General features: G+C 43.1%; 1 protein-coding gene across 2 annotated transcripts in view; it reads left to right on the top strand.

The window, feature by feature from the left end:
• The first annotated feature begins 12,518 nt into the window (after positions 1 to 12,518).
• Positions 12,519 to 24,623, top strand: part of VAT1L (vesicle amine transport 1 like) — a 64,091-nt gene continuing 51,986 nt past the window's right edge. Inside the window, exons 1-3 of one of the 2 annotated variants that reach the window (XM_075101332.1) lie at positions 12,519 to 13,206; positions 19,759 to 19,888; positions 23,806 to 24,021. In XM_075101332.1, coding sequence (XP_074957433.1) covers positions 12,977 to 13,206; positions 19,759 to 19,888; positions 23,806 to 24,021 — 576 coding nt within the window. In that variant the 5' untranslated portion in view covers positions 12,519 to 12,976. The remainder of the gene's footprint in view (positions 13,207 to 19,758; positions 19,889 to 23,805; positions 24,022 to 24,623) is intronic. The other variant, XM_075101333.1, reaches the window with a different exon arrangement.

Raw genomic sequence — 24,623 nt, 5'->3', positions numbered from 1 at the left:
TGCAGAGGACGTGAGCTGCTGCTGCATACAGGTATGTTTGTGTAGTTAATTGAGTTGTCATGACAACTACTTCATCAAAACTGCTATAGTATATAGGTTGTCATTGGCACCCGATGACTCTACACAGAAGCATTATACTTTCCAACATAATCAGCAAACTCTGGTCTACTCAGAACTAGTGTTAAAGAATGTAGTTTTAATGGGAAAAAATGGACTTAGTTGTTAATATAGGTGTCCACAGCTTAATTTTAGTGAGGTCAGCTTCAGGCTGGAAGCACGCTCATCCAGAAGAGCTGGCATTTCATCTTGTAACCCACAAAATATGAAACAACAGCGAGTTGTTCAGAACCTACAAAATAAGTCAATAAAGAATCATAAGAAACTGGTGATGCTCAGAAGAGCCTCTGAGTATATAATGTAGATGACAGACTGCTCAGTGTTAAATACACTGTAATCTGAATAAGAGAGCAGTTTATAGTTGAGTCAAGAAATAAAAATACTATCATTTTTCACAGAAGTGAATATTGTTTCATTTACAGGGAGCTAGGATTCGTTGTGACAGTGCTTACCACTGAACAAGGTGCAGCCGGAATATCCCTGTCCTAGCACAGTCTGGCAATTATTCACAGCTAGAAATCCATGTTCCTTGGCACAACTGGCACATCTGCAGTTAGCGTCAGGAGCTAGAGAGCACGTGAAAGTGGGTGCTCGTGGGGATGTTCCTCTTGTAAAGCTCAGAAGCAAAGTGGCACAAGTTATGGCAGTGATTTTCACTTTAGATTATCCTTGCCTTTGGGAGTGCACCTTACTGAGGCTTCTCCTCTTGAGTTTGAAAGCCAGTATTGAGTGATGGGAAAGTGCCCAGAAGGTAGAGGAGCAGCTGCAGCACCAGGCCCGGTCCTGGCTGAAGGGCAGCTTTGTAACTGCAGAGAGGGGGAAAATATTTAACAGCAGGAATCCTGTACCTTTGCTTGTCCTCATCTTGGCACATAACATGACATATTTTATGGAAGAGGGTCTGTGGTACCACATGGGAAATGAAAAGGTCTGGGAAAGAGACCATTGAGTGAAAAAGTATGGAAACCGTTCTTCTAAGTTCGTGTTGCATGGATGTTTATTTTCCCATGGTTGACACTCTGGGGCATTTTAAGCCCCAGCAGTTCCCTGGTGTGTCTCACAGCATGCCCACATAAGCAGCTGGACCAGCCCAGCTGAGGAGGCAACACCTTGCAGCAGGTTGTCAGAATAAGCAGCGAGCAGCTGAACGAGGGGTAAGTGAGAATACCCTAAACTGCTGGAAACTTTGTCTTCATGATTTGCAGCTTGGTTTGTCATTGGTTAGTTAGTTCCTGACAGCTAATCTTCCCCGACTCTTTGTGGACCAATAGTGTGCTCTTCTCCTACCCAGCTGTGAGGTACAATGTGTTGGGCGGCTTGAAAAAGAGGTTTACCTCACAGATCGGGTGATCTGTGGATGTACAAAATCCATTACAGCAGCTCAGGTGATATGAAGTAACTCAGCAAGGTATGATATCGATTACAGGCGTAGATCAATAAGAGGAGGACTGGAAGTTGTGACTTAGGGGTTGTTTTAAGCTCTGTCACCGATTAGCAGCATATGCATGTCATGTAGGTTGTGATACAGGCATCCTGAACACACTGGATAGTGTATTACAAGATCTACTGGACAAGCACTTTCTTCTTAAATGGCACAATTCAAAGGAGAAAGCAATGATAAAGGGGAGTTACTATCAGTACATTTCATTAAGCGTATCCTGTAATTCTGTCAAGGAGCACATACGTTCAGGATAAGGATATGCTGCTGTTAGGCTGGACAAACCCTCTCAGCACCGCCTCTTTTCTGATGAAGGAATCTCCTGTTCTTCATTCTGGCAAAGAAACCCAGCAGAAAAATCAGAGCCTGGCAAGGACCTATTCCTTCTGGGGCCATTCTGTCTCTTGTGCAGCAGTACTGCCTGATGGGGCTAAGGTACTGTCACTGTTTTTGACATTGATGTGTCTGTATCACAGTTTCCCAATTAAAGGCCTCTTAATTTCCTCTTATTTCAATGTTTAAAATGCTCTTTTCCCTTTAACTTCAGTTGTTGCATTTCTGACGTTGCTCACTAGCAGCATGGGCTGTGATCACCGTAACTGTCCGTCAGAATCTTTGCTAAAATTCTTGGCAGTTCCCTCCAAAATTTGACAAGACTTTGCTCTGTATGTTTATTTGAGGAAGGCTTTGGTCACAAAATTCACGGCTGTCTGCTTATCCGGGAAGCTTGCTGGTCAGTCTTCTGTTCAATTATTTCTGCATAACTTTTGAAGCCTCCTGCAGAGGTCAGTCTCAGTAGCTGTGAGGCTGGAGCATCACTAAAAGAAGTATTGTCTGTGTCCCTGGTGGTTCTCCCCCGCAATACCTCGGACCACTGAACACTCATCCTGCTATTGAAAAGATTTCTTGCCTGTCTTAAAGGAATGTTTTATCCGGATGGGGCATGCATTTTCAAAAGTAACTCACGAACCTTTTTTGATCAGCTTCACATGGATTTCTCTTTTGATGTGCTTGCTTCCCATGAAGTGATACCAGATTCTTTTGCTTAGGTGTGTCTGCAGGGCACTGCCTTCTCTCTGTATTCCTTCTTGTTCCTACCCACACTTCTCTCTCAAAATACAGCAAGTTCAACACCCCCACCACCACCACCTTGTTAAAATTTATTGAAATAAGAGAAAAATCCTACAATGTTGGAGCACTATTCATCTTTTCTGAACCTAGCTAATAATTGTGGAAAGGTTCTTGCTTTTCTTTCGACTTGATTAACCCAACAGCTGCTTTATCTTTTCTGAACTGAAGAAATTAGACCCTTCAGCTAAAGACTTGAAAGTAGTTTAGGCCTGTTCCATCTTCCTACTAAGGAGGTGACTTCAAGGTGACTATAGAGGTCTGGCCTCTTACTGGAAAAATTCATTTTTTTCATAATCTTTTGCGACTACACAGGCCTGACAACCCCACTGATTTCAAGGTCTCTGAGGAAACTTGGGTGACATTCAGCAGAAATAATTCTGATGCTGCAGCTTAACCAAGATAGTATTGGTATTTGGATCTGATTTAGTAACACAATCCCCCTTCTCCTCTACCCAAGATTCAAGATACTAATCAGCATCTCCACATTTAAAGAGATGCTGGCTGGTTATCTACCATGAAAGGACATTGCTTAGCTCATGATTAAAATATCAAGCAGAAAAGTTTCTGTTTTTCTTTCTTACACAACAGAAAAAGAAGGGCTTTTCTATTTGTATAGCACAAAATACCTATTGCCATAGAAATCTCAATTTCCTTTTTCCTGACTTCATTCTCCATGTTAGCCCTTCTTGACTTTTATTTTTAACTGTAGATGTAGACTGCATTTTGAATTATTTCTTGACAGATTAAGGCAAATACCAGCACTGTATAGTCCACCTTGTACTGTGATTTCACAAAGTGACTCCTGGCTGCATTCCAAACTCTTGCCTAAAATGGTTTCCAATTTTAATTTAAATTATCTGATATATCGACCAGCTAGGTTTTAGATACAAAATTATCTCAAAGCAAGGGCAATCAAACTGCACGCTCAGGAAGTAGTTGTGGCCCTTCCTTTTTACCCTGAAAGAAAAACATTTACCCAGAGTGCCCAAATTTTCTTGCAGTTTTTCTTAGACTGGACAAAAGATCAAGCAAATTATAGTTTACATGGATATCTAACTGTGTTAGGTCACATAGGGAGATAGCTAGTATGTTCTAAAGCTTCCACATAAAAGATCATTTCATCAGGACTTCAAAGCCCTTTAACAATGTCTCAGAGAAATTTTTGAAATGCACAGCGATCACAATTGTGTGATGTGATTACACCATGGCAGTAAGCAGACCCCACAACAGATCCCAAGTCCCAGCTGGGACCTCAAGGTCTAACATCCACTGTGGCCAAGTTCTACAATTCATGTTCATATACTTTCTCTGAATACTTACTCCTGATATTTCACAAGTTATCAAAATTAGAATCCATGTGCGCAGTTTATAGAGGGAGAAATGTATGAATGCTTCCCTTATGCGACAAGATATGTTGTCTACCTTGAGTCTACAACCACGTCCTGCCCCGCTGCTAAGATGTCTCTTACCACGCAGACTTGGCATCAGTGAAAGAAGTGTGCGAAAGCTGTGTGGCCTCTCGACTCCTGACTTTCTTCCCCTCAAAAGTTCCAAATGCACTTACAAACCATGGAGTCTATTGGACCAGATCTGACTTCTCAAAAGGCTGGAGCGCTGAAGAATCTTTTGTCTCAGTTTCAACTATGAAGGTTTGCCACGCAAGGTTTACATTAATTTTGTGTCCAGAATCACCTTTATCTAATATTTAGCTGAATATTATTGAAAACCACATTGGAAATTAAGACAATACTCCTTGAAAGCCCCTAAGAAACAGGATGGCACGGTCAGTGCTCTTCTGTAATAACACCGTGTCAGCAAATACTTGTTTTTCAGTTACCTTCCAGGACTGTGAAATACAGCACAGATGCAATAAATAAGTCTTAAAACTAGAACGCTTACTCTAGCGCTGTTATAAATATTGGGTACAATGACACTATCAACAGTATAAGCTTACCTGAAGTACTTCACTAGTGTGGCTGAACTGTAGTCTAAGGAACTACTTCTCCAGGTGGAAACGGCATTAGGATTTTTCAGTCCTGTTTCCTCATTTATCTGTTTACCTGTTAAAATTACTATAAAAAGAAGACAGCTGTCTTTTTGGCGGTGTTGTGGGTTACTCCAACAGGCAGATAAGCCCCACACAGCTGCTGGCTCCCTCCCCTGCAGTGGGACGGGGGAGAGAATCGTAAGGGCAAAATTGAGAAAACTTGTGGGTTGAGATAAAGACGGATAAATAAGTGAAGCAAAGCTTCACGCACAAGCAAACCAAAATAAGGAATTTATCCACTACTTCCCAGGCAGGCAGGCGTTCAGCCGTTTCCAGGAAAGCAGGGCCTCCCGAATGTCCCCCCTCCCTCCTCCTTTCCCCCAGCTTTTATTGCTCAGCACGATGTCCTATGGTATAGGATAGCCCCTCCATCGGTTGGGGTCAGCTGTCCTGCTGTGTCCCCTCCCAACTTCTTGGACACCCCCAGCCCACTCGCTGCTGAACCAGCGTGAGAAACAGAGGAGGCCTTGATGCTGTGTAAGCACAGCTCAGCAATAGCTAAAACACTGGTGTGTTATCAGCACTGCTGTGGTCACAAACCCAAAACACAGCGTCATATGAGCTGCTGTGAAGAAAATTAACTCCATCCCAGCAAAAAAAGAATACAGGTTCTAAACCTTGCCTGCAAACTCATATGCTTTTATTCAGCGAAAATCCCTATTTCTGCCAGCCCAAGTGAGATCTTACCTAGCAGCTTTGTAATGAACAGTGCCGTTAGCATCTTCAGGGTGCTCAGAGTAAACCAATCTCCTAATAGCTGGCATTTATGGTTTTTGTTATGGGTGGTTTTTTTTTCTCTCCAGAGGAAGGGTAGAAGAGAATACAGCAGCACGCTCAGCTGGTTTATTAAAATCAAGTAAGTTAGAAAGCTGTAACTAGCTATGGAACTGAGGAAAGGAGACCCTTAATAGCCCATGATAAAACACTCCACAGAAAACACAATTATGCTAAAGAGCATCCTGTTCCTTTCTTCAAAAGGTCCATCACAGAGGGCACAACCGGAGTGGTACCAAAAGCTGCATCAAGAGTTTGTGGGGTAAAAGGAGAGTTCTTTGTATTGTAAATCCTGTGGAAATTCTGTGCTGTGACAGAGCTCTCACAAAAGCTGCTAATTAGTATAATGCCTTCAAGTTTAAATTGAAGCTAGAAGCATCACGGCTTCCAGAGCAGCAACCTCTATATCAAGTGCTCTTGGACTGCAACTTCAGAAATATGCAAAGCAGAGCTCAGCTTAGTAAACCTAAAAGGTCACTTCCATTTCCTTGAGCAGATTCAGGAGCTACCTGTATTTTCTGTATAAATACTCAACGAGAAAGAAACAAGAGCCACAAAAAGGTAAAATAGCTTGCTCATTTGTAGAAGGTAACTTTGATGAAAAATACAATGCATTATTAGATGTAATCAGTCTGGAAGATAACATTCACAGGCAGATGTTCCTGATGATATTGTGCACTGTATTGTAACAGTGGATAACAACTGGATGTATCCAGTATAACAACTGGATATGCTTCTCAAACTTAGTATTAGTTGAATTCTCATTCTTCTGTCTGCTTCAGCTCTGTTGTAAAGTTCAGATACATATTTTCACAAGCTGCTAACAAGTTGCTCTGGATCCATAATTACTGAGACCAAATTGAGTCAAAATGCCAAGCAGGATTACCCTTTCTTGATGCCTGGAGTCACACAGAAGGAATAAGTACATAAAGCATCGCGTGCGTCCCCAGATACATAACAGTCCAGTTACTGGCCACAGTACTTTTGACGGCAGATTTAACATGTGCAATATTTTTTACTTTTGCTATGAATTACCTTAAAGAACAGGGTATGAATAATGCCTTGAACCTGCTGGAATTCAGGGATGGCATTGTAATATCCTAAAAAAGTCTAAGGGTACTTAGTGCTTGCACAGTACTACAAGTGAACTGTGAGTGCATATTACTAGTCATTATTCATATGGTGTAAACACGAGTGACCTCTCCTTTACAAAGCGGGAAACAAGTCGTAGTTGAAATGATGGAGTCAGGACAGTACAGCCAGTCTGCTTATGTCCTGAGTGACGCTTTTAAGCAATGACAGTACCGATGTCCTCATCTGTAACTTTGCCTACTGTGATTTACAATCCATCTCCATAACTGCTTCCTGCCCTTTTTTTAAACTTATTTCTCAGAGTTGAGTCTAAAAAGGAAACATATAGCCTCAATTTTACTGTAAAAGATAATATTATAGTCTTTTTTTCAGTGTAAATAATAGTCGGAGCTTTCAGAAAACACAACAGAAGTGTTAGAATGTACAGACAGCAGGCGAAGATCCTGAACAGGATTTTTTCATTATACCATGTATTCAGTGAGCCAAACAAATGGATAGTATGGCTCTAAAAATAGATATATAAATGAAGCTTTGTTAAAAGGGGTTATTTTGGTCTGTCTGTGTTTATTGACGTCTATCATCACCATGATGTAAAGATTTCACAATCTATTTACATTTTCTTAAATCGTATTATTTCTTGATCAACAATAATGTGATCCCTTTATTTAATTTCTGTTGCACCCATCATGGAATTACCTGAGCACCATTTCTGTACATGACAAATGGTAAAATAATGAAGGAATACAATAACTGAGCAGTCAACAGGGTAAGTCATATTGGCATATATTGGCCTTGCCAAATCCTGCATGAATGCTTTGATTTCTTTTCCTCTTTAATTTAAAAGGCAGCACGTTTTCATTACTCCTAAGGATTCTGAGGAGCTTTAAATTGCTTCTCTCTACTGTAGGGAAATGTACGGTTCTTTTCAATGACTATAAACAGAGAATTGCTTCATTGCTTCTATGATTCATACGTAGCTCCACCGGTAAGAGAAAGCCCCTGGATAAGATAATGTAAAATAAAACAACTATCTCAGTGTGAATTAACCTTAGGAAACAGAGGACATTTTTGTTTTTAAAAAACCCAAACAAATAAATGTAGCATCCTGTATTCTTAGAGATTCCTTTGGAAATTTCTTTCTTTGTTAATACATTCCACTCATGGTTACAGGGGGGGAGAAGTCAGTAAAAGCATTTTCTTATTGATAAGAGACGGTGTGGACTATAGGTTATAACAACAGCTGAAATGGGTATTCTGAACATGCTCTCAAAACATAAGATGCACCCTCTGTCAAGCAACGTGGACGTTTTATGGCACACAAAGCTGTAGGGAGAAGACGTTGAATAAGGTTAAAAAGTTAAGAGAGTCTTGAGGATTTGTCTTCTGTCCTTGCACTACACAGGATTTTATAACAGTGGACTGAAAGAAAACAATGTTTTGGAACACAGTCTATTAAAAGCTGCCCTGTTTATGCGTTAAAGCAGCCAGAACATATATTAATATGATTTTACTAATGTTATCTATAAGAAAAAAGGCATCATTTAGCTTAAATATATTTTTAATACTTTCAAGATAGAATGTGATTTATGCCCCAGAGAAAACTACTGAGACAAAAAAATGCAGTGTTATCCGTTCTGAGGGTTTGGTTTTGCCGTCTATGTGCTACTTCCTTTGAGCAAAGTAATTAGCCACTAATCACGGTCTTAAATGTTGCTCCTGCTAAGAAGGGAAACTGATACAATGACATCCTTTTTGAACACAAATCTCATTGTTCTTCCAAAAAAACATGACACAAAGTACATAACAGGTATCTAATATAGGCTAGGTCTGTTCCACAAAGGTCCAAGGGTTGGCTGGGTTGGGTTTATTCATCTCTGCACAGAATCAAACCTTGCGTTAAACTCGTCTACTTCAGTTTTTGAACTGAACACACCCTTGCATGGGGCATGTGTTTCCAGTTCTATTTCTTCAGTTATCTTCCTCCCAGAGTACAGTAATACAACTAGATTTAACCTGAATGGCTGCTCCCCTCCGTGAAATTCAGGCACAATCCCTCAAAACAATATCTGTGAAGATGACTGGTTTGTCCCTGACATAGGTTCTTTTGCTGAATAAATTATTATGTCCTGAAAGTAAAGGAATCGGGAAGAGATGTTAACTGTAACTGCCAGCTTTTATCCACAAATACACTGTTCCATTTCCCTTCTTTTCTAGATACCATTTTTAAAAATCACTATTGCAAGGAATAGATCGCACCAACTTGACCAGCAGATAAAGATGGTGATCAAAGAACTCTTAATTCCCTTTTGTTCAGGTTCTCGCAGCATGATCACTAATGCTGTCACTACTCAGCTACACCCATCAAATCGAGTCCTGTGTTTTCATTGTTACAGGTCTAATCCACCAGCCAGTGAAGTCAACAGAAAGCCACCATTAGAATGTTTTTACTGAAGTCTTAAGTGATATGAATGGCCATCCCACAGCCTATTTCTAGAGTGGTTAAATTTACAGTCAACTGTCATAATAAATCCTGCTTTTACATCTTAGTGTAAGCTTCTGTACGGCATCTGTACTGAATATTCTTAAAGAAGTGGTTATCAATTAAATCAAAATAATGGAAGCAGGACTACGCAAAAATACCTGCTACGTTACCTCTGTTGCCACAACTGATGGGTGCAAGTACTGGTTCTGCCGTAAGCAAGACATCATGTTTCTACAAAGTGGCCATCCTTCAATCATTTTGACTTGCAAACAGTACACGGTTAAATCACTTAGGATACATCAATTTTGGTTCGGGATCAATGAGAAATAGCTCTAAGTCGCTTTAAATCATTATGGGTAGGGTCATTCAGAAAACTCCCAGGTTACCAGCATAAGACAGGACTACAGCAGCAGACAAACCCATGCAAGACAAATGCAGTCTAAGGTCCAGATTCACTTTGGGTGTTTCAGACCACTGGAGTGACGTGACTGAGCTGCACCACGGCCTCTTCATTATTCTGGGTGTCACTTAGTTGACATATGCTATCTGCTTTACTTTCCCCAGTCATTCTGCACTTTATCATTCATTTGAGTTAGAACTGTAATAAGATGCCCGCTGAGTGAATCATTTGGAGTCAAACGCATGTTATTTTTTATTCAGCTGCTGCCCGCCTGGTCATGCATTCAAATGGCCAGATCTAAAGTGACAGAACTTTGTATTCCCTATTACAGCACTGAATTAGCCGAGTGTGGGGAACAGGGAAGGGAATATTAATGGTACTACCAGGGGAGCAATGGAGGAAATAAAGCTTCCTGACCTTTACAACCCTTAGATCCCTCCACAAGCTGTTATTTAGAATGAAGCGGACGGCATCACTTTAATACGTCACAAAGAAAATTCTCGTTGGTGTTAGTGAGCTGGTTTTGAATCTTTGTCCAAAACATTTCTTAAGGACAACATAAGAGGTGTTTGAGGCATCAGCCTTTACTTCTGATAAAAATGTTTGAACTTCTTGAGATAATGAAGCCCGTGAAGCTTCCCTGTGGCTAGTACTCCTCCTCCTTTGCTCCTTACATGTATTTTTTTACTGCTTCACTTATGACAGGCTCAGATGACAAATTCTCAGAAATTAGCTTTAAAAAATATTTTGCCTGAAAACCTTTTACAGACTAGACAGAAATAAACCCAAAAGTATTACACACGAAGTACAAAGAAATACGAAAACTCTGTCCATTTCTCCGCTATCTCACTGTGTTAACGTGAATGAAAATGGTTTACCCCATGTGGGATGATTACTGAGGGTGAGATTATTGAGGTTGAAATTATTGAGGCTAAAGTTATATCCATATTTCATAAAAGTTAACTTCCAGAGTGGAATGCGGTTGGCATGCTGGAAATTGGTTCAGTGACTGTCCCCTGAGCAACACCACCTGCACTCTTAGACGGGAACACTGAGGGAGCTCAGTGTCCTAATCTAAGGGAGATAACTGGAGGAGGGAGTGAAGCAAAGGCTTCATGGCCAAACTTGTCCATAAATCACTGCAGATATGGGGGCTGGATGGAACCATGGAACCATGCCCGGACATCATGCCCTGTGGGTGAACTTTGCTCATTATAACCTCACTATAATACTAAAATACACATCTCCATCCCAAAGTTACCCGCCTCCAAGGTACAACCACCCCATACTGAGCGTGTGTTCTGAATTTCTCTTAGCCTATACCTTTAAATTGAAGCGAGGAATTTCTACACCAATCAATAACAAAAGTATGTATGTCTAGAATCACTCAAGCCCCACCTGAAACATAAAGTAGTATAAAAATGACACCGAGAGAGACGGACGAGGGAAGATACCATCGTGGACTACTGGGATCAGTCGAGGGGCTGAAGCTCTCTTCTCCCCCATTCGGACGCCTATTGGGTAAGACTCGAACACTTGGTTATACCAAGTGATCTCCCCAGGGAAATTCAGAGAACAAGCTTGTTACTTTGTGTTTTGGTGCTTTATACTTGCACGTGCTTTGCAGACAGTGAATTTATCCCTGGCAGTCCAATAGGAACCTGTATTTCTGTTGCTCCAATAAACTGCACTATTAGTGAATCTGGTGGTGAGGCATTATTAGGCACGACTAGACTAATAGTGACTGTCCTGTTAGCGAATCCCTCGTGGACTAACGGTGCTGAACTGGGTATGACTCAGAATCTAAACCCAGCCGCCCCCAGCCCCTCTGACATCTGAGGACCAGCTGGATTGAAAGGGGGGTTATTTTCTGCCAAATTTCTTCACCTGTTAACACAACACCCTGTTCCTCATTATAGCTAAGACATTTACAAGTTTTTTGCTTCCTCTAAATACAATACACTGAATACATAACCCAAGAGGAAATAAAGGCATACTGTGAAATTAAGGAATATTGATGAACTCAGACCACGACAAATCCACAGCCCAAGGAGATGGTGGTGGTAATCCCTACCATGAGTCAGAAAGGTCCTGAAACTTCTTAAGATCTGAGTTGCTGCAGGGGGGCTGATGGAAGAACTGTGTCCCCAGAGAGGTCTGCAGGAATGCTCCCTGTACGCCCAGCACGCTGCAATGAATTTTGAAACTCCATAAACACATGCATAATTTTAGGCATTTAAGAGGTGGGTTTATTCAGGACAAGGGACCATCAGCAAACTGATGCAGGCATCCAACACTGAACTCAACAGACAAAACGGGGACCTCCACAGGACCACAACTAGCCACCCCCAAAATCCACGCTCAGCTGTCAGAGGTGAAGCTGCAGGTGCCTACCTTGTTAACACAGAGCTCAGTGGCTTCGTTAGGGCCCCCAAAGCGGGCCAGTCCCAGGCAGCTCCAGCTGGTGGGTGTCTTACAGCACACCCTGCGCTCGCTTCGCAGGACTGAGCTCCCTGCACGAACCAGCAGACATTGGCATCAGTCACCAGGAAGGGACCTGCTGTATGAAGTCTTAAACGTTCATTACAGCAGAGTTTCACGCTCCGGCCCCTCGTTTGCGAGTGCGTGTGTCAGTCGTGCGCCAACTGCCCGCACCATTTTCCTGATGCTAAAAGTATTTGCTCAGTTGGCCCTGAAAACAGCTCCAGGGCAAGCACTGGGTGAGAAGTGACTTTGCCCACCGGGTTCCCGAATGATGATCAAGGCCTGGGGTCTTGATCAAGACCTCCACTTAAGAGTGGAGATGTAAGCCACAACATCATTAGGCGCAGGGCACGGATGGGACGAGGGCGTCAAAGAAGGTTGCTCTGACTAGAGAACCCTTCCCCAGCCAGCGCACCGAGCCCTCGGGGGCTTCGGGCTGTGCCCGGGCCTAGGATGGGGGTATCGGGGCAGGGGGGAGGTTTCCGCTTTGCCTCGCAGGGTGCGGAAGCACCTCCAGCGGCGGGACGCTGCCGGGTGGGGAGGGCGAGACATCGGGGCGCCGCTTCGGGCGCCCGGCCCTGCGGGGAGGCGCGGGGTCGCCGGCCCCTGCCTCGGCAGCGCCTCACGCAGGGGCGAGCGCGGGGCCCGGCCGCGGCCGCCTCAGGGGAACGCCCGGTCGGTCCCGCCCGGCCGCCAGGTGCGATTTTCGGCAGCGCGGCGGCCCCGGGCGATCCCCCACGAAGCCAGCGGCGCCCTCCTCCCACGCCGGGGACCGGGCACCCGGGCGGGGACCGGGAGTCCCGCCGGGGGCGCCGCGGGGCCGCCTGCCGCCGCGCCGGGGCGGCGGGTGGCGCTGCGCAGCTAGTCGGTGCATTGCGGCGGGCGGGCGGACCGCCGTGCCGTGCCGTGCCGTGCCGCTCCGCGCAGTGCCGCTCCGCGCCCGCGGCCATTCCAGACGGCGGCACCGCACCTCGCAGGGGAGTAGCCGGCGGGACCCGCCGCAGCCCCGCCATGGCCAAGGAGGGAGCGCAGCGAGCGGAGGAGACGGAGCAGATGATCGAGAAGGAGGGCGGCAAGGAAGGCGGCGAGGGCAGCGGCGCCGGCAGCCTGCGGGCTGGGGACGCGAAGGAGATGAGAGCCGTGGTGCTGTCCGCCTTCGGGGGGCTCAACAAGCTCCGCGTGTCCAAGAAAGCCATGCCGGAGCCGCAGGAGGGGGAGCTGAAGATCCGCGTCAAAGCCTGGTCCAGTATCGCCTCTCAGCCTCCCCTTCCCCCGGGGCGGTTGGGGGGCCGCGGGGGCCGGGCGGGGCGCGGGCCCCCCTCAGGCGGGAGGTCGGGGGGGGGGGGGGCTCCCCGGGAGGCCCCCCACGCGCGCACAGCCGCCTCCCGGCGGGGGGGCTCGGCTGGCCCCGGGGGGCGCGGGTGGGAACCCCCAGCCTCCCCTCCCGGCGCGGGCGGGCGGCTGTTGCAGGAACTTCCCTCACTTGTGGCTTCCCCCCGGTGGGGAGCCCCGCGCCGCGCCGCCCGGCCAGCTTCCCGCCGCCCCCTGCCCCGCACCCCCGGCCGCCCCGGCACCCCCGGGCCCCGCGGCAGCGCCGGCCGCCCGGGCCGGGGCCGAGCTCCGAGCCGCCCGGTGCAGGTGGAGCCGGGGTTTGTGCGCTGCCAGCAGCAGCTGCGAAGGGGGGAAAAAGACCCATTGTCATTAATTTTCACCGTACCAGCCGGGAGAAATGGGGGGGAAACCCCTGGCTGACTGCGTTCAGGGTTTTGTCGCTTGCTTTCTGAGAGGTGCGGATGCCAGCTTGCGTGCGTTTCTCGGCACCTGTCCCTTTCCCTTCTGATACGAGCTGTTGTTTTCCTGCCGGGAATCGCTGACTTCAGTCATCATAACTGTTCTTCGGAGCCAGTGTGCCTGGGGCTGGAGCTGGGGATAACTTGCCCGTGTTTAATGCCCGTGCCCAGCTGACAAGCGGCTAGCAATCTGGTAGCATCCCGAAACGAGCTTTCCTAGAAGGCTAATTTTTTTTCCAAGACAATTAGAGCAGGCTGTTCTTCCTAGATAGCTGGTTCTCAGAGTACATGCTCCTTCGTGAAAATTGGATTATTTTAAGTGACAGAAGCAACAATAGGATCTTATTGCACAAAGTGATGTGCACCAAGGACCAAATTAATTCCACCTAGGCAGGGATTTATCTTTTGTTGTCCTCTTCTGCTCTGTGGAAAACATGGTCCTTCTGGAACACAGATTCCAAGGTGAAGGCCAAGTTGTTTATTTTAGAAGGAACTTGAATTCAAAATCGTGCTGGTATGGGGCAGTGAGCTTGTTTTGAAAGCTGTATCCAGTGGATGTGCTTCAGATCTTGGAACATCCGAGTAGGTTAATGTAGCTGAATGTCTTGGCCTGTTCGGGCACTGGGCATTCAGTCCTGTACTTAATGGGCAGTGTAAGGTTTGTGACCTATGTGAGTATTTCCCTCTTCCCCCCGCCACAAGGTGTTGCCCATGAAAAACGGTGATATCCATCAATCTGAATGAGGACTAATAGATGAAGGGCAGAGGTTTTTTTCTTTATTCTAATTTGTTTATTTTTTTTCTTACCAGGCACAATGGGAAATGCAAGAAATTCCACGCTAAGAAATAGCGGTAGCACAGTAGCTGCTGGGTAGCTCGTTTTGCTAACAAGCAGGGCTGTAATTCCATTTGAGAATAGGCTGTGTTGTTTTCTGAGTGAATTTTTTTTTTCCCAGCCATTGAGTTAACAAAAGTTAACATGCAAAACTTAAAATGCTCTGAGGTCATGGACATATTCCTTTGAACACCTGAGGAGTTTACAGCACTCTGCAGTAGCTGTATGAATTCCACTTTCATCAAAGCAGCAGATGTGTGTATCACAAATAGCAAGTTTCCTGCAAAAGAACACGTGGCTGTAAAATAGAAATACTCAGCTCTGCTACAACTACAGTTGCTTTCCAGGCTTGCACTAGCACTGGTGAGCTGGAGAGTTGCACGCTTGCTGTTTGACATCAGTAGACCTGCTCAGCTGCTCTGTAGTTACTGCCAGGTTGCACAATACCACGTGTGTTTTGGAAGCTTCCCCTCATGCCAGAGGAGCCTGTAGGCTGTGTAGCGCCTGCCTGTCCTTCCTGGCTGCAAGCGGCCGTAGGGCTGAAATGCGATCAGGTCACCAAAGTGTGCTTCCAAACAAGGCAAAATCAATTTGCCGATCTTCTTGACCCGAGTCTGTAAATACAGAAGATTGATCAGGATGATGATGGACTTGCAGTCTAGTGTGGGAGACTGAGTGAGACAAACATCTGCTGGCTTTGCCCTGGGGAGATAATGTGTGCAGTGCTGAATACCCCAAAGATGGGCTGCTCGAGTAAAACATATTGATGACAAATTATGTTTTTAGTTGAATCAGTTTTGCAGTTGGCAATCATTATAGATGATGATTAGTTTTCTCCATCAACCTGTGGAGAAAAATAATCATCTTTATTTTAAGAAGAAGGTATGCATGCATGATATATACTATTTATCAGTGAAAAGTGCAGTCCTACATTCTCTCTACATTCACTGGGGGATGAAACCAGTTGAATCACATGTATACACCTGTTAAATCATATGTATACATTTTGTAGTATGGTACTATAAATGGAGGAGATGGCGGATATGTTGTTATTAGCACTAAACCAGATGAATAATTCTTTTGAAGGTCTGGAATATCAGCAATCCAATTGAGAATGTGTCAGCTGAGATGAGTCATGTGTTAGCCTCATTCAGTGACTAAGAAACGGAACAGCCATCGATGTCCAAACTGAGTCACAGCTTCTGCATATCTCCTGAAATAATTCTTGATTGATAATGACAGAGCAGTTGAAATTGCTGTATTTGTTTGTATTGAAATTTACAGCCTGCAGAACACTAGTATACATAATGTTTAAAAGATATGACAAGTAGCTAGTACAAACCAAAGCAGTATTTCAGATGGGGGGTGTGAATAAGGAATGGTGTCCTGTAAGTACCTCCCTTTATTTTCCTTTTCTCTGTTATAATTCTTGTGCGGCTATACGTACGTGTCATGAGGAATGAGGCAGAAGTGACCCTTCTGACTCTGTGACTGTGAGATAACAACACTGTAAAAAACCTGGTAGAAAATAAAGGAAATCCTAAATATAGCAGAATAGCGGACAGTATGAGTTTTGTTCTTGAAGGCAGCCTTGTTCATATACTGTGGGTGTCTGGGTGAAAAGCATGGGATATGATCTTTTGAAACCTTTCCAGTTTTTTAAAAGATTGTCAGGCAATTTGCTGTCCAGGGGTAAGGGGAAGGATTTTAAGAGTGTAAATCTCAGTGGTCCTTTTATTTGCCCTGTTGTATTTCATTAACTTCAGTAATTAATTTCAGTGGAGTCTTACAGTGAAATAAGACAGATGAAAAGCAGCACCTCTCCAAAACAAAGTGTGAAGGATGGTCTGCATGATTTAGTATTTTGCAGTGGAAGGTATTAGGCATCCTCGAGTGCATGGGACAGAGCAAGGAGAACCAAGTTGACCATTGCTGGTCTGATGGTGAAAGTCTAGAATACGGTCTTCTATCTGCAGGACTTTCCACACTTAAAAAATGTAGCAAAGCTAAAACACGAGTGTAGAAAATAATATTAAAGATTCTCAAAATTGGTGTTGAGGCAGAGCATTGCAGACTTAAAAACTCAGATTCAAAGATACTTCCATGTTTGATAAGCTCTGCCTCCAGAGATGCGCAGGTAATGCAGTCTATGCAGTTCACACTAACAACCCTGCTCTTTCATAGAAAGCTTCTTGCAGAACCCCTATGTCGATGTATCAATCTTGGTAATTCATATCCTTCCCTATCTTCATTTGTGTCCAGCTTTTGTTTTAGGATTAAAAACACACAACTGCAAGAAATTGTGCACTTCTTGTCACTGAATCACTTTTCACTTACGTGTCTACCTCAGGGTTTGCCCTTACTTGAAGTTCAGGAGTCGCTTTCTCTGGCTGCACACCAGAACAGGTTATGCTGGTTTGTACTGATACAAGAAATAAATTGTGCTTATTCTCTAAAACCATCACTCTTGAAGAGACTTTTTTTTTTTGTGATGTTCTGTGCAGCTAAACTCCCCTTTTCCTGTCGGCTCTAGGTTGAATCTCAATGAAGGACTTGATTCGGTTGGGTGTCATGGAGGTAGTTACTAAACTAGCTATGCATCCTTGGGCCCTCCAGGTTATTCAAAGGAGAAAAAAAATAATTGCTGGTTTTACCATACAACGTACTTGTGCTTTCAGGTCTATTGGTGATGGTAAGGCTTGTTCAAATTTGGCAGGTAAAATAAAACAACTTATTTTTGTCTGTGTTTGGAAGTGGAGGAGAATGGAAACTAATGCATGTATGAGAGTAACAGGGATGTGACAACCTGCAGACATACAGGAGATTAAAGGTGAAATGAATGAAGAAGAAACTCTCTGGGAAGTGACTAGAAATTATTAGAAATGCTGATCAACGCTCTCTGTTCCACTAGTAATTAAAATGATAAATAGTGAATTAGGTATTATGTACCTTGTATAGTGTTTCTGTTCTCTCCTTATCAGACCTGTTCTAGTATCAAGTCTTGTAAGTTCGTTGCAATAGAGATGAATTCTCTATTTTATTTAATATTGCTGGATAAAGACAGATGAAAGAGAAATGGAACCAGAACAGAACTGAATTGCTGGTATTATGTCGTTAGATGCAAAACTGGATATGTGCCCTTTCAAAAATCACCTGACAAGGTATTTTGTAAGAATGAATGCTTCTAGAAGGCTGCTATAATGTGTTTGTAATCATATGGCATTATCAAACAGCTATGGTCTTTGCCATATTCACCTGGCTGCTTGTTGCCTACTTGGTTATGATGCCATGGGGTGTGTTCCTACCCAGGTTTCCCAGTTTCCACTGCGGGGTGGGAGTAGAAGACCTTTAAAGGTCCCTTCCAACCCAAACCATTCTATGATTCTATGATCGCAGTTCTGCCTCCAGCTGCCCTTTCTTGCAGGAACGTAGAAAAAGGTAACTTTTTGTAAAATGCTCACAGTGTGGAAAGATGTGTTCAGAAGGTCAGAATTGAAGTTAATGCACACAGACAACGGTTCCCTCTGGGGAACTGTGGGGATTTTGGTTTTGTGGGGTTTTATTGGTGTTAGTTTGGTTTTGGGTTTGTTTCCCCCCCCCCCCCCCAATGATGACTGCCTTGCAGGCATTTTGTTACTTGTAATTTCTCTTTCATTATCAGCATTACAGTGATGATGTAGGAGGTGGTCTTTGCCACTGAGTAAGGAGTGGCCTTTCCAAAATAATTTCAAAGCTCCAACTTAATTGTGCCAAACCCCTCCTAACCTTACGTTTGGTTAATGTTATGAGCTTTGTGTGTGAGCATGCTGGGGTTTGTTTGGTATTTTTAATTTTTCCTCCTAAGTTTGTCAAGCTAGATTGTCAAAATCATATTTGTCAAAAATAATCTATAATCCTGCCTTTACAGAGGTAAAAGTTGTGGGTTCAGGCTGCTCTTACACCCTCCACCACAATTACAAATATTTACATTTGGTGGAATTTCCTTCCCTCCCCCCAGTGACCTACATCTCATGAATGCTGTCTTGTCTTCCAGCTTATGCTGTGTGTCTACTCTGTCTTTTTGTTTGTTGGGTCTGTTCAATCTGTTTCTGTCTTGATTAGTATCTGACTAAAGCTCTATCTTATAAATACTTGTGCACATCAGTGATTTTATGTATCCAAGCAGTTGCTGGTATCATATGCATGAGTAGGACTGGCTGTGTGCATAGCTTCATAGAGTCGGGGGAGTTAGTGTGCAGCAATTTCCGCTAACAATAAATACAGGGCTGTGTTTTGGAACAATGGATTAATGCTGAAGCATATTTTAGCCAGTTAGGAGTTTTAGAAGTTTTAGCTATGCATGGCATTTGTGCCAGTAATCAGTATATGCACATAGTAGATAAATGGTACCTTTTTTGTGTGGGTTTTTTTTTTTTTCTTTTTTGTGGCTGCTTAGAAAACCACGAAATTTTACTTAATAAAATTGGATAGCACATAAAAGACAAAGCACATACTCTTCAAGGTCTTTCAAAACTGAGACTACAGGGGAAGATCTGTACTTTTTTCCAAGCAGCAACCCTGAGGGCTCCAAAGACCTAAATAACCTTTGCAAAACTCTACAAAAGTGATCCAGAAGGAACTGTTTTAAAACGTCAGCCTATCTGATACTTAATAAGTTCATGTCAAAGTTTGGACTCCTGCCTGGGACGAACACAAGATTCATTCCTGGAGTCACATAAGAGGTTAGGACAGTTACATCAGGTTGCTCGTGGCTCAAAACATCTTATAATGTGTGAGGTTTAGGGGTTTCTTCTTAAATTGAACTGGGTTCACTTGCCAGCTCATAATGCAGTCTTAGAAATCCTAACATTTCACTGTATTGAATTTGTAAATGCCTGTTGTGAATTTCTACGTGTGACTCAGAAAACAGTCTTGTCTGCTCTGGGGCCAGTGACAGATGTGGCTGCCTTGCATGTGTACTCTTCTGCCCAAGTGTCCAGCATGGTGTAAAGTTGGTCGGTTCCACACGTGAAGAGTATGAAAGTCTGCTGGGTTCCTCTTATGCTGTGGTGCCCCGCTTCTTAATGCTGCCCTGAAGTTTTCTGGCTGTCCCGTTGCTTGGGTCGAGTTTTCCTCCTCTGCTTTGATCTACAGTAATAGCCTTTATTTTATTTTCCTGTGTTTTACAGTGGTTTGAACTTCATTGATTTGATGGTGCGACAGGGGAATATCGACAACCCTCCGAAGACACCACTTGTTCCTGGGTTTGAATGCTCTGGAATTGTAGAAGCTCTTGGAGATAGTGTGAAAGGATTTGAGGTAATGTTTTCTTTATTTGAAGAGCAAGACTAAGTAATCACCAGTTCACTGGGTATGTTGTCCCTAATCCCTTCTGGTCTACCAGCAACAGCAGCCTTCACCACCCTGTTGAGATTTGAAAGGACAATTTTTCCTTGCTGCTTCCCAAGCATGAGAATGACCTCTTGAATTAGTTTCTAAAGCCACCACTGTCATCTTCAAATTCTTCCTGAAAAGTCACTTGTGCCACATGCATATGCTGATGGTTTAAATGGGAACTGGAAAGCATGACTGATGTGCTTTAAGAAGGTAAAAGAAACTGAGTTAACTTGTCAAGTTTCTTTTCTTGGTCCTGTTTGCTGTCAACGTTGCTCTGTTCCTCAAAGCCCATGTGTTGCTGATTCTAGTTTCTACTTTTGATCTTGAGTTAACAAGACCCTGTCTAGAACAAGTATTGCTTCTTACAACCATGTGCATTCATGAGATGCAGCTAAAATTGGGACCCTGGTTCTCGGTATAGGACTTACTCTGATCACTCAGGAAAAAGATGTATCTCACCTAACAGAGTAGGATAAATGACAATTAGTTAATGTATTTAATAAAGCTTTCATAACTGGTTGGCATTATGTACTCTGGTATCTCTTACTACATATAAGCAGCCTTCTGTTCTACCTCCTATTCCTTTATTGAAGTTAAACATTTATATTCCCTCCAATCTGGCACTTTATTTCCTAAGTAGATAGTTAATGCATGTCAAACCTCAGTTTTTATTCCAAAATTTTTCTATCTTAGCTATTTGCTGAGTCAGTCATGTCATCAAGTAATTTTCTGAATTATTATTGCGTCTTGGTCTTAAGAAAGCAATTACCTAAAATATTTTTTATTTAAAGGTAACATTTTTGCTCTTCTAGAAGAGCTGTAAAATTTCTCAGTTGAGTGAATATAATGGCCAATTTAGTTTCTAGTAGGGTCTCAGTGATGAGCTCTTCTTAGGACACTTCTCCTCCTTCCCCCTGCTGCCCCATCTCTGCCTTGAAACAAGTCATAATCTTCCAACTTTGCTGTTTCAAAAACTCTGCTGCTTCAGTTTTCCCGTTCTGGTAGCTGTGTTTTATCGTTCCATATTGAAGAGTATTCTATGAAGGGTGTATTAAAATCTGCTCTAGATCAGCATTCTCAGTTTAAAAGTTCTTGCTATTTTTAAAGGGCATCATGAGGCTACAGCATATGGTGTTTGTTTGAATGACATTGCACCGGACTGAATATACGGGGTCTTTTTTAAAGTTGTATCTTTGTTCTGCCTATAGAACATGTTTGTGCTCTGGTGTGCTCCCTGAAATTGAAACAAGCCGTGGTATTTTATTTTTTGCATACAATCAGCATAGCCATGGTAGTGCTTGGTCTAGAAGAAGGGTTGATGCTCAGGATAACTGCTGTGTACAGGTATGAACCCATCAACAGGAGAACATACCATGAGGAAGACGCAAGAACATTCTGTTGGCTTTGTGGATTTCTTGCATAGGGTAGGAGCACACCAGATGCTTGTTGTCTCCTTGACATACATATGCTGTTACCGCTGCCCATAGCAATGGTGGGAATAGCGAACATTGCACCCTACATCTTCTGACCTTCTTTCCCTTTGTGGATCTCTTCCAGTTCAAGTCATGTTAAAGCTGTGGGCATTTCGTGCTCTGGAAAAATGTATCTTACTGGCCCTTAGTCTGTGCTACCTGAGGTATTGGCAGCCATTTATTGTCTTCATTTGCTGTGATTGTGTTATCATATGACAAATGACAGCATTGAATGGCAGCCCATTCTGACAGTAATGTGTAAGAACATATTTTACATTGAATTTGAATAATGGCATAATGCCTATTACTTTTCCCATTAAAAGGAAAAGCTGATTTCTACTGAGCTCAAATGTATCAGGACTGATCTATCTCTAGTTGTGGGGATGATTCTCAGGAGCTGTGGTCTAATCTGACATGATGATTAGGGTCTGTGTAGAGTTTGTGGTAAAATATGGTATTATTACTAAGAAATGCCTTGGGAATCAACAAGAGAGACTTCTCTGCATTCTTTCTGGTAATCAGTTATGTTTGCTTGCAAGGATATAGGACATGTTGACATCTTCACTAATTAATCCTAACAGTCTTTTAAGTTTTAGATGCCTCTCTAACAGCAAAAGGAAACCACAGAGTGGTTACCAGTGAGGCATTGTTAATTTGAATGTGTTTTTCAAAAGGACGAGGCATTTTGGTGAAATTGGAATGACAGTTCTGTTTCAGCATCCTTGTTGTAAGAGACAAACCCTTCAGAACTGTCAGCAGTACCTTGGCTTTCAGCAAACCCACAATATCCCAAAGCCAAAGTGATGACAAGTACTTGGGAGACCAACATGTGCTTGTGCTATAAATGTTTGCCTGAAGGTGAGAGAGTTGTGCTTTACTCCGTTGCTGTGGAATGTAGTTGAAGTAGTTCAAGAACAACCTGTAGTATTTCTAAAGCATTAGTGGGTATTAGTAGAATGTCAGAGAATATTAGTTAGCTAAGCAAAATTATTTTAGAGGGACAGCTGCTGTTAGTTTTATTTGAAACATGAAGTCCTGAAGTTTGATGCTATTCCTGCCTTATAACTTATACTGTGGCTCCACTGAAGAGCTCCTTTCATGGGTAAGGATGCTATATTTGTTGAGGTATTACAGAAAGGCAAAGAGTGAAAGACAAGGTGAAAGATGTGTAGGGGCTGCTGGGGACAAGACAGTTTGTAAGGTTTGTGCCTTTGAAGATTTTAATATATATTGACCAAACATTTGCTCAGTGTGGCTCTCCTTAGTAGCCCCAGTAGACCAATTTCTACTTTTATGCAGGTGTTGCTTTCCAAGTCTGGTTGTACCCCTGCAGGAGCCTCAGAGCTCCAGTTGCCATGTTATTATTCTTGTCCATCTGTGTAGCATCATGTATGAACTTGATGTGTCTAGACCTCTGAAAGGTTCCTAGGAGCAACCAATTGTATCTAATATTGACATAAAATCTTTATTTGGCCATAGTGAAATACCCTTTGACTACTATATATTTTCCAAAGGATCGAGTAGAGAAACATTGCATTTGAAGAGAATATTTCATTGCTCCTTTAAATGCTGTCAAACTTGCTGTGTAGGCTTAGTAGTGACTCAGAATCCAGAGGTACATTTTTCATGTTTAAGGTGGCTTATTTGAAGTTGCAGGATCAAATTCTGCTCTGACACATGGTTGTAGAAATGACAGTCATGGAAATGTTTTTGTAGAATCCCTTATTAAGATAACACCATCTGTATCCAGCCTCTATTTTTATTATCTTCTAAATGGGTGGTTTCTGAACCCTTTCATGTGCTTTGTGTACCAGAGTACAAGACCTCCCCTTCTCAATCCGCAGAGAGGGAAGGTAGCTCTAAATTGGTGTGAAGACTGAGAAAGCAAAATGAGAATTATCTTAGGTGTAATTTTGTTTATTCTGTGCATCTCCTCAATATTATTCTAATGTTTTTTCTTTTTTTTTTCCTTTTTTCTGTAAGCAAATTTCCTGGTTATTAGTAAGAATACTCTTTTCATTGTGTACGGCCCCATTTGTTATGTAGGAGCTCTGCTAGCAAAAGGTGATCCGTATTCCTGATGATGGAAGACTGCTCCATCAGAGAAGCAGAGTAGCAAAAAAGAAGAGGTGGCTTTAACTTCGTTTGGATATTTTTGTTAAATTCAACTTATTTAAATAAATACAATTAAAAAATGGTAGGAGCCCAAAGCTGAGCAAAGCTAACTGCTATTTTGCCACAGATGTGAAGCACCGGTATCGTCACAGTCAAGTCAGTGACCCACAGCTTGAACAGGGAGAGTTGCAGGTTTTGTGAGCTGCTCTCTGCAGTCTCAATTGCAGCTGTTGTTTTCTTCCTTGTTTGTAGATTGGAGACAGAGTCATGGCTTTTGTAAACTACAACGCATGGGCTGAAGTAGTATGTACCCCAGTAGAATTTGTCTACAAGATCCCGGATGACATGAGTTTTTCTGAAGCTGCTGCGTTTCCCATGAACTTTGTAACTGCCTACATGATGCTCTTCGAAGTTGCTAACCTGCGAGAAGGCATGTCTGTGCTGGTTCACTCGGCAGGAGGTGGGGTGGTAAGTTGGAACTTCTCTTACTTTCTTGTCATCAAGTAGATGAAGCGGTCTGATGCATCTCAATTTCTGAAATGAGCCAGACTCTGCAGTTTGATTCGGTATCAGACTTCCCTGTGTGAGGGATTGCGGTGGGAGGAACTGCATCTGTTTTCCCATCAAAACACTGATCCGAATGGTTGGCAGGAGCTTTTTTATTTCACCAAATGTTCTGACAAGAAATTCTACTTAAAAACCTTTCCAAAGCCCCCTAATTCATTGTCGGAGATCAAGGAGCAAGTGTTGTCCCAAGCATGGCATTCCTGAACTTACACATCTTGTACTTCTGTGTAAACGAAGGCTGTAATGAAAGGAATAAATAAATCAACTCCCTGCACAAGGTATTTGTGGGTAACCATAATCCTCCTTGCAGTAAATGGTCCTCTTGGAATGCTTCTGTGAGTACCATGTGCGAGTGTGTGTGATGTTTTCTCTGTGAAAGACAGTTTGTTTATTTAATTTTATTTATTTTTATTTTCCCCCTTTGTTGTAGAGGGATTGAAAGCAATGAAAAGCATTATCACGTCAACCCTGAGGAAAACATATAAATGCCGAATTTGAGTCAG

The sequence above is a fragment of the Phalacrocorax aristotelis genome, chromosome 8, assembly GCF_949628215.1.
Source record: "Phalacrocorax aristotelis chromosome 8, bGulAri2.1, whole genome shotgun sequence".
In the NCBI taxonomy this organism is placed as follows: Eukaryota; Metazoa; Chordata; class Aves; order Suliformes; family Phalacrocoracidae; genus Phalacrocorax; species Phalacrocorax aristotelis.
This window is presented reverse-complemented; position numbering and strand designations above follow the sequence as displayed.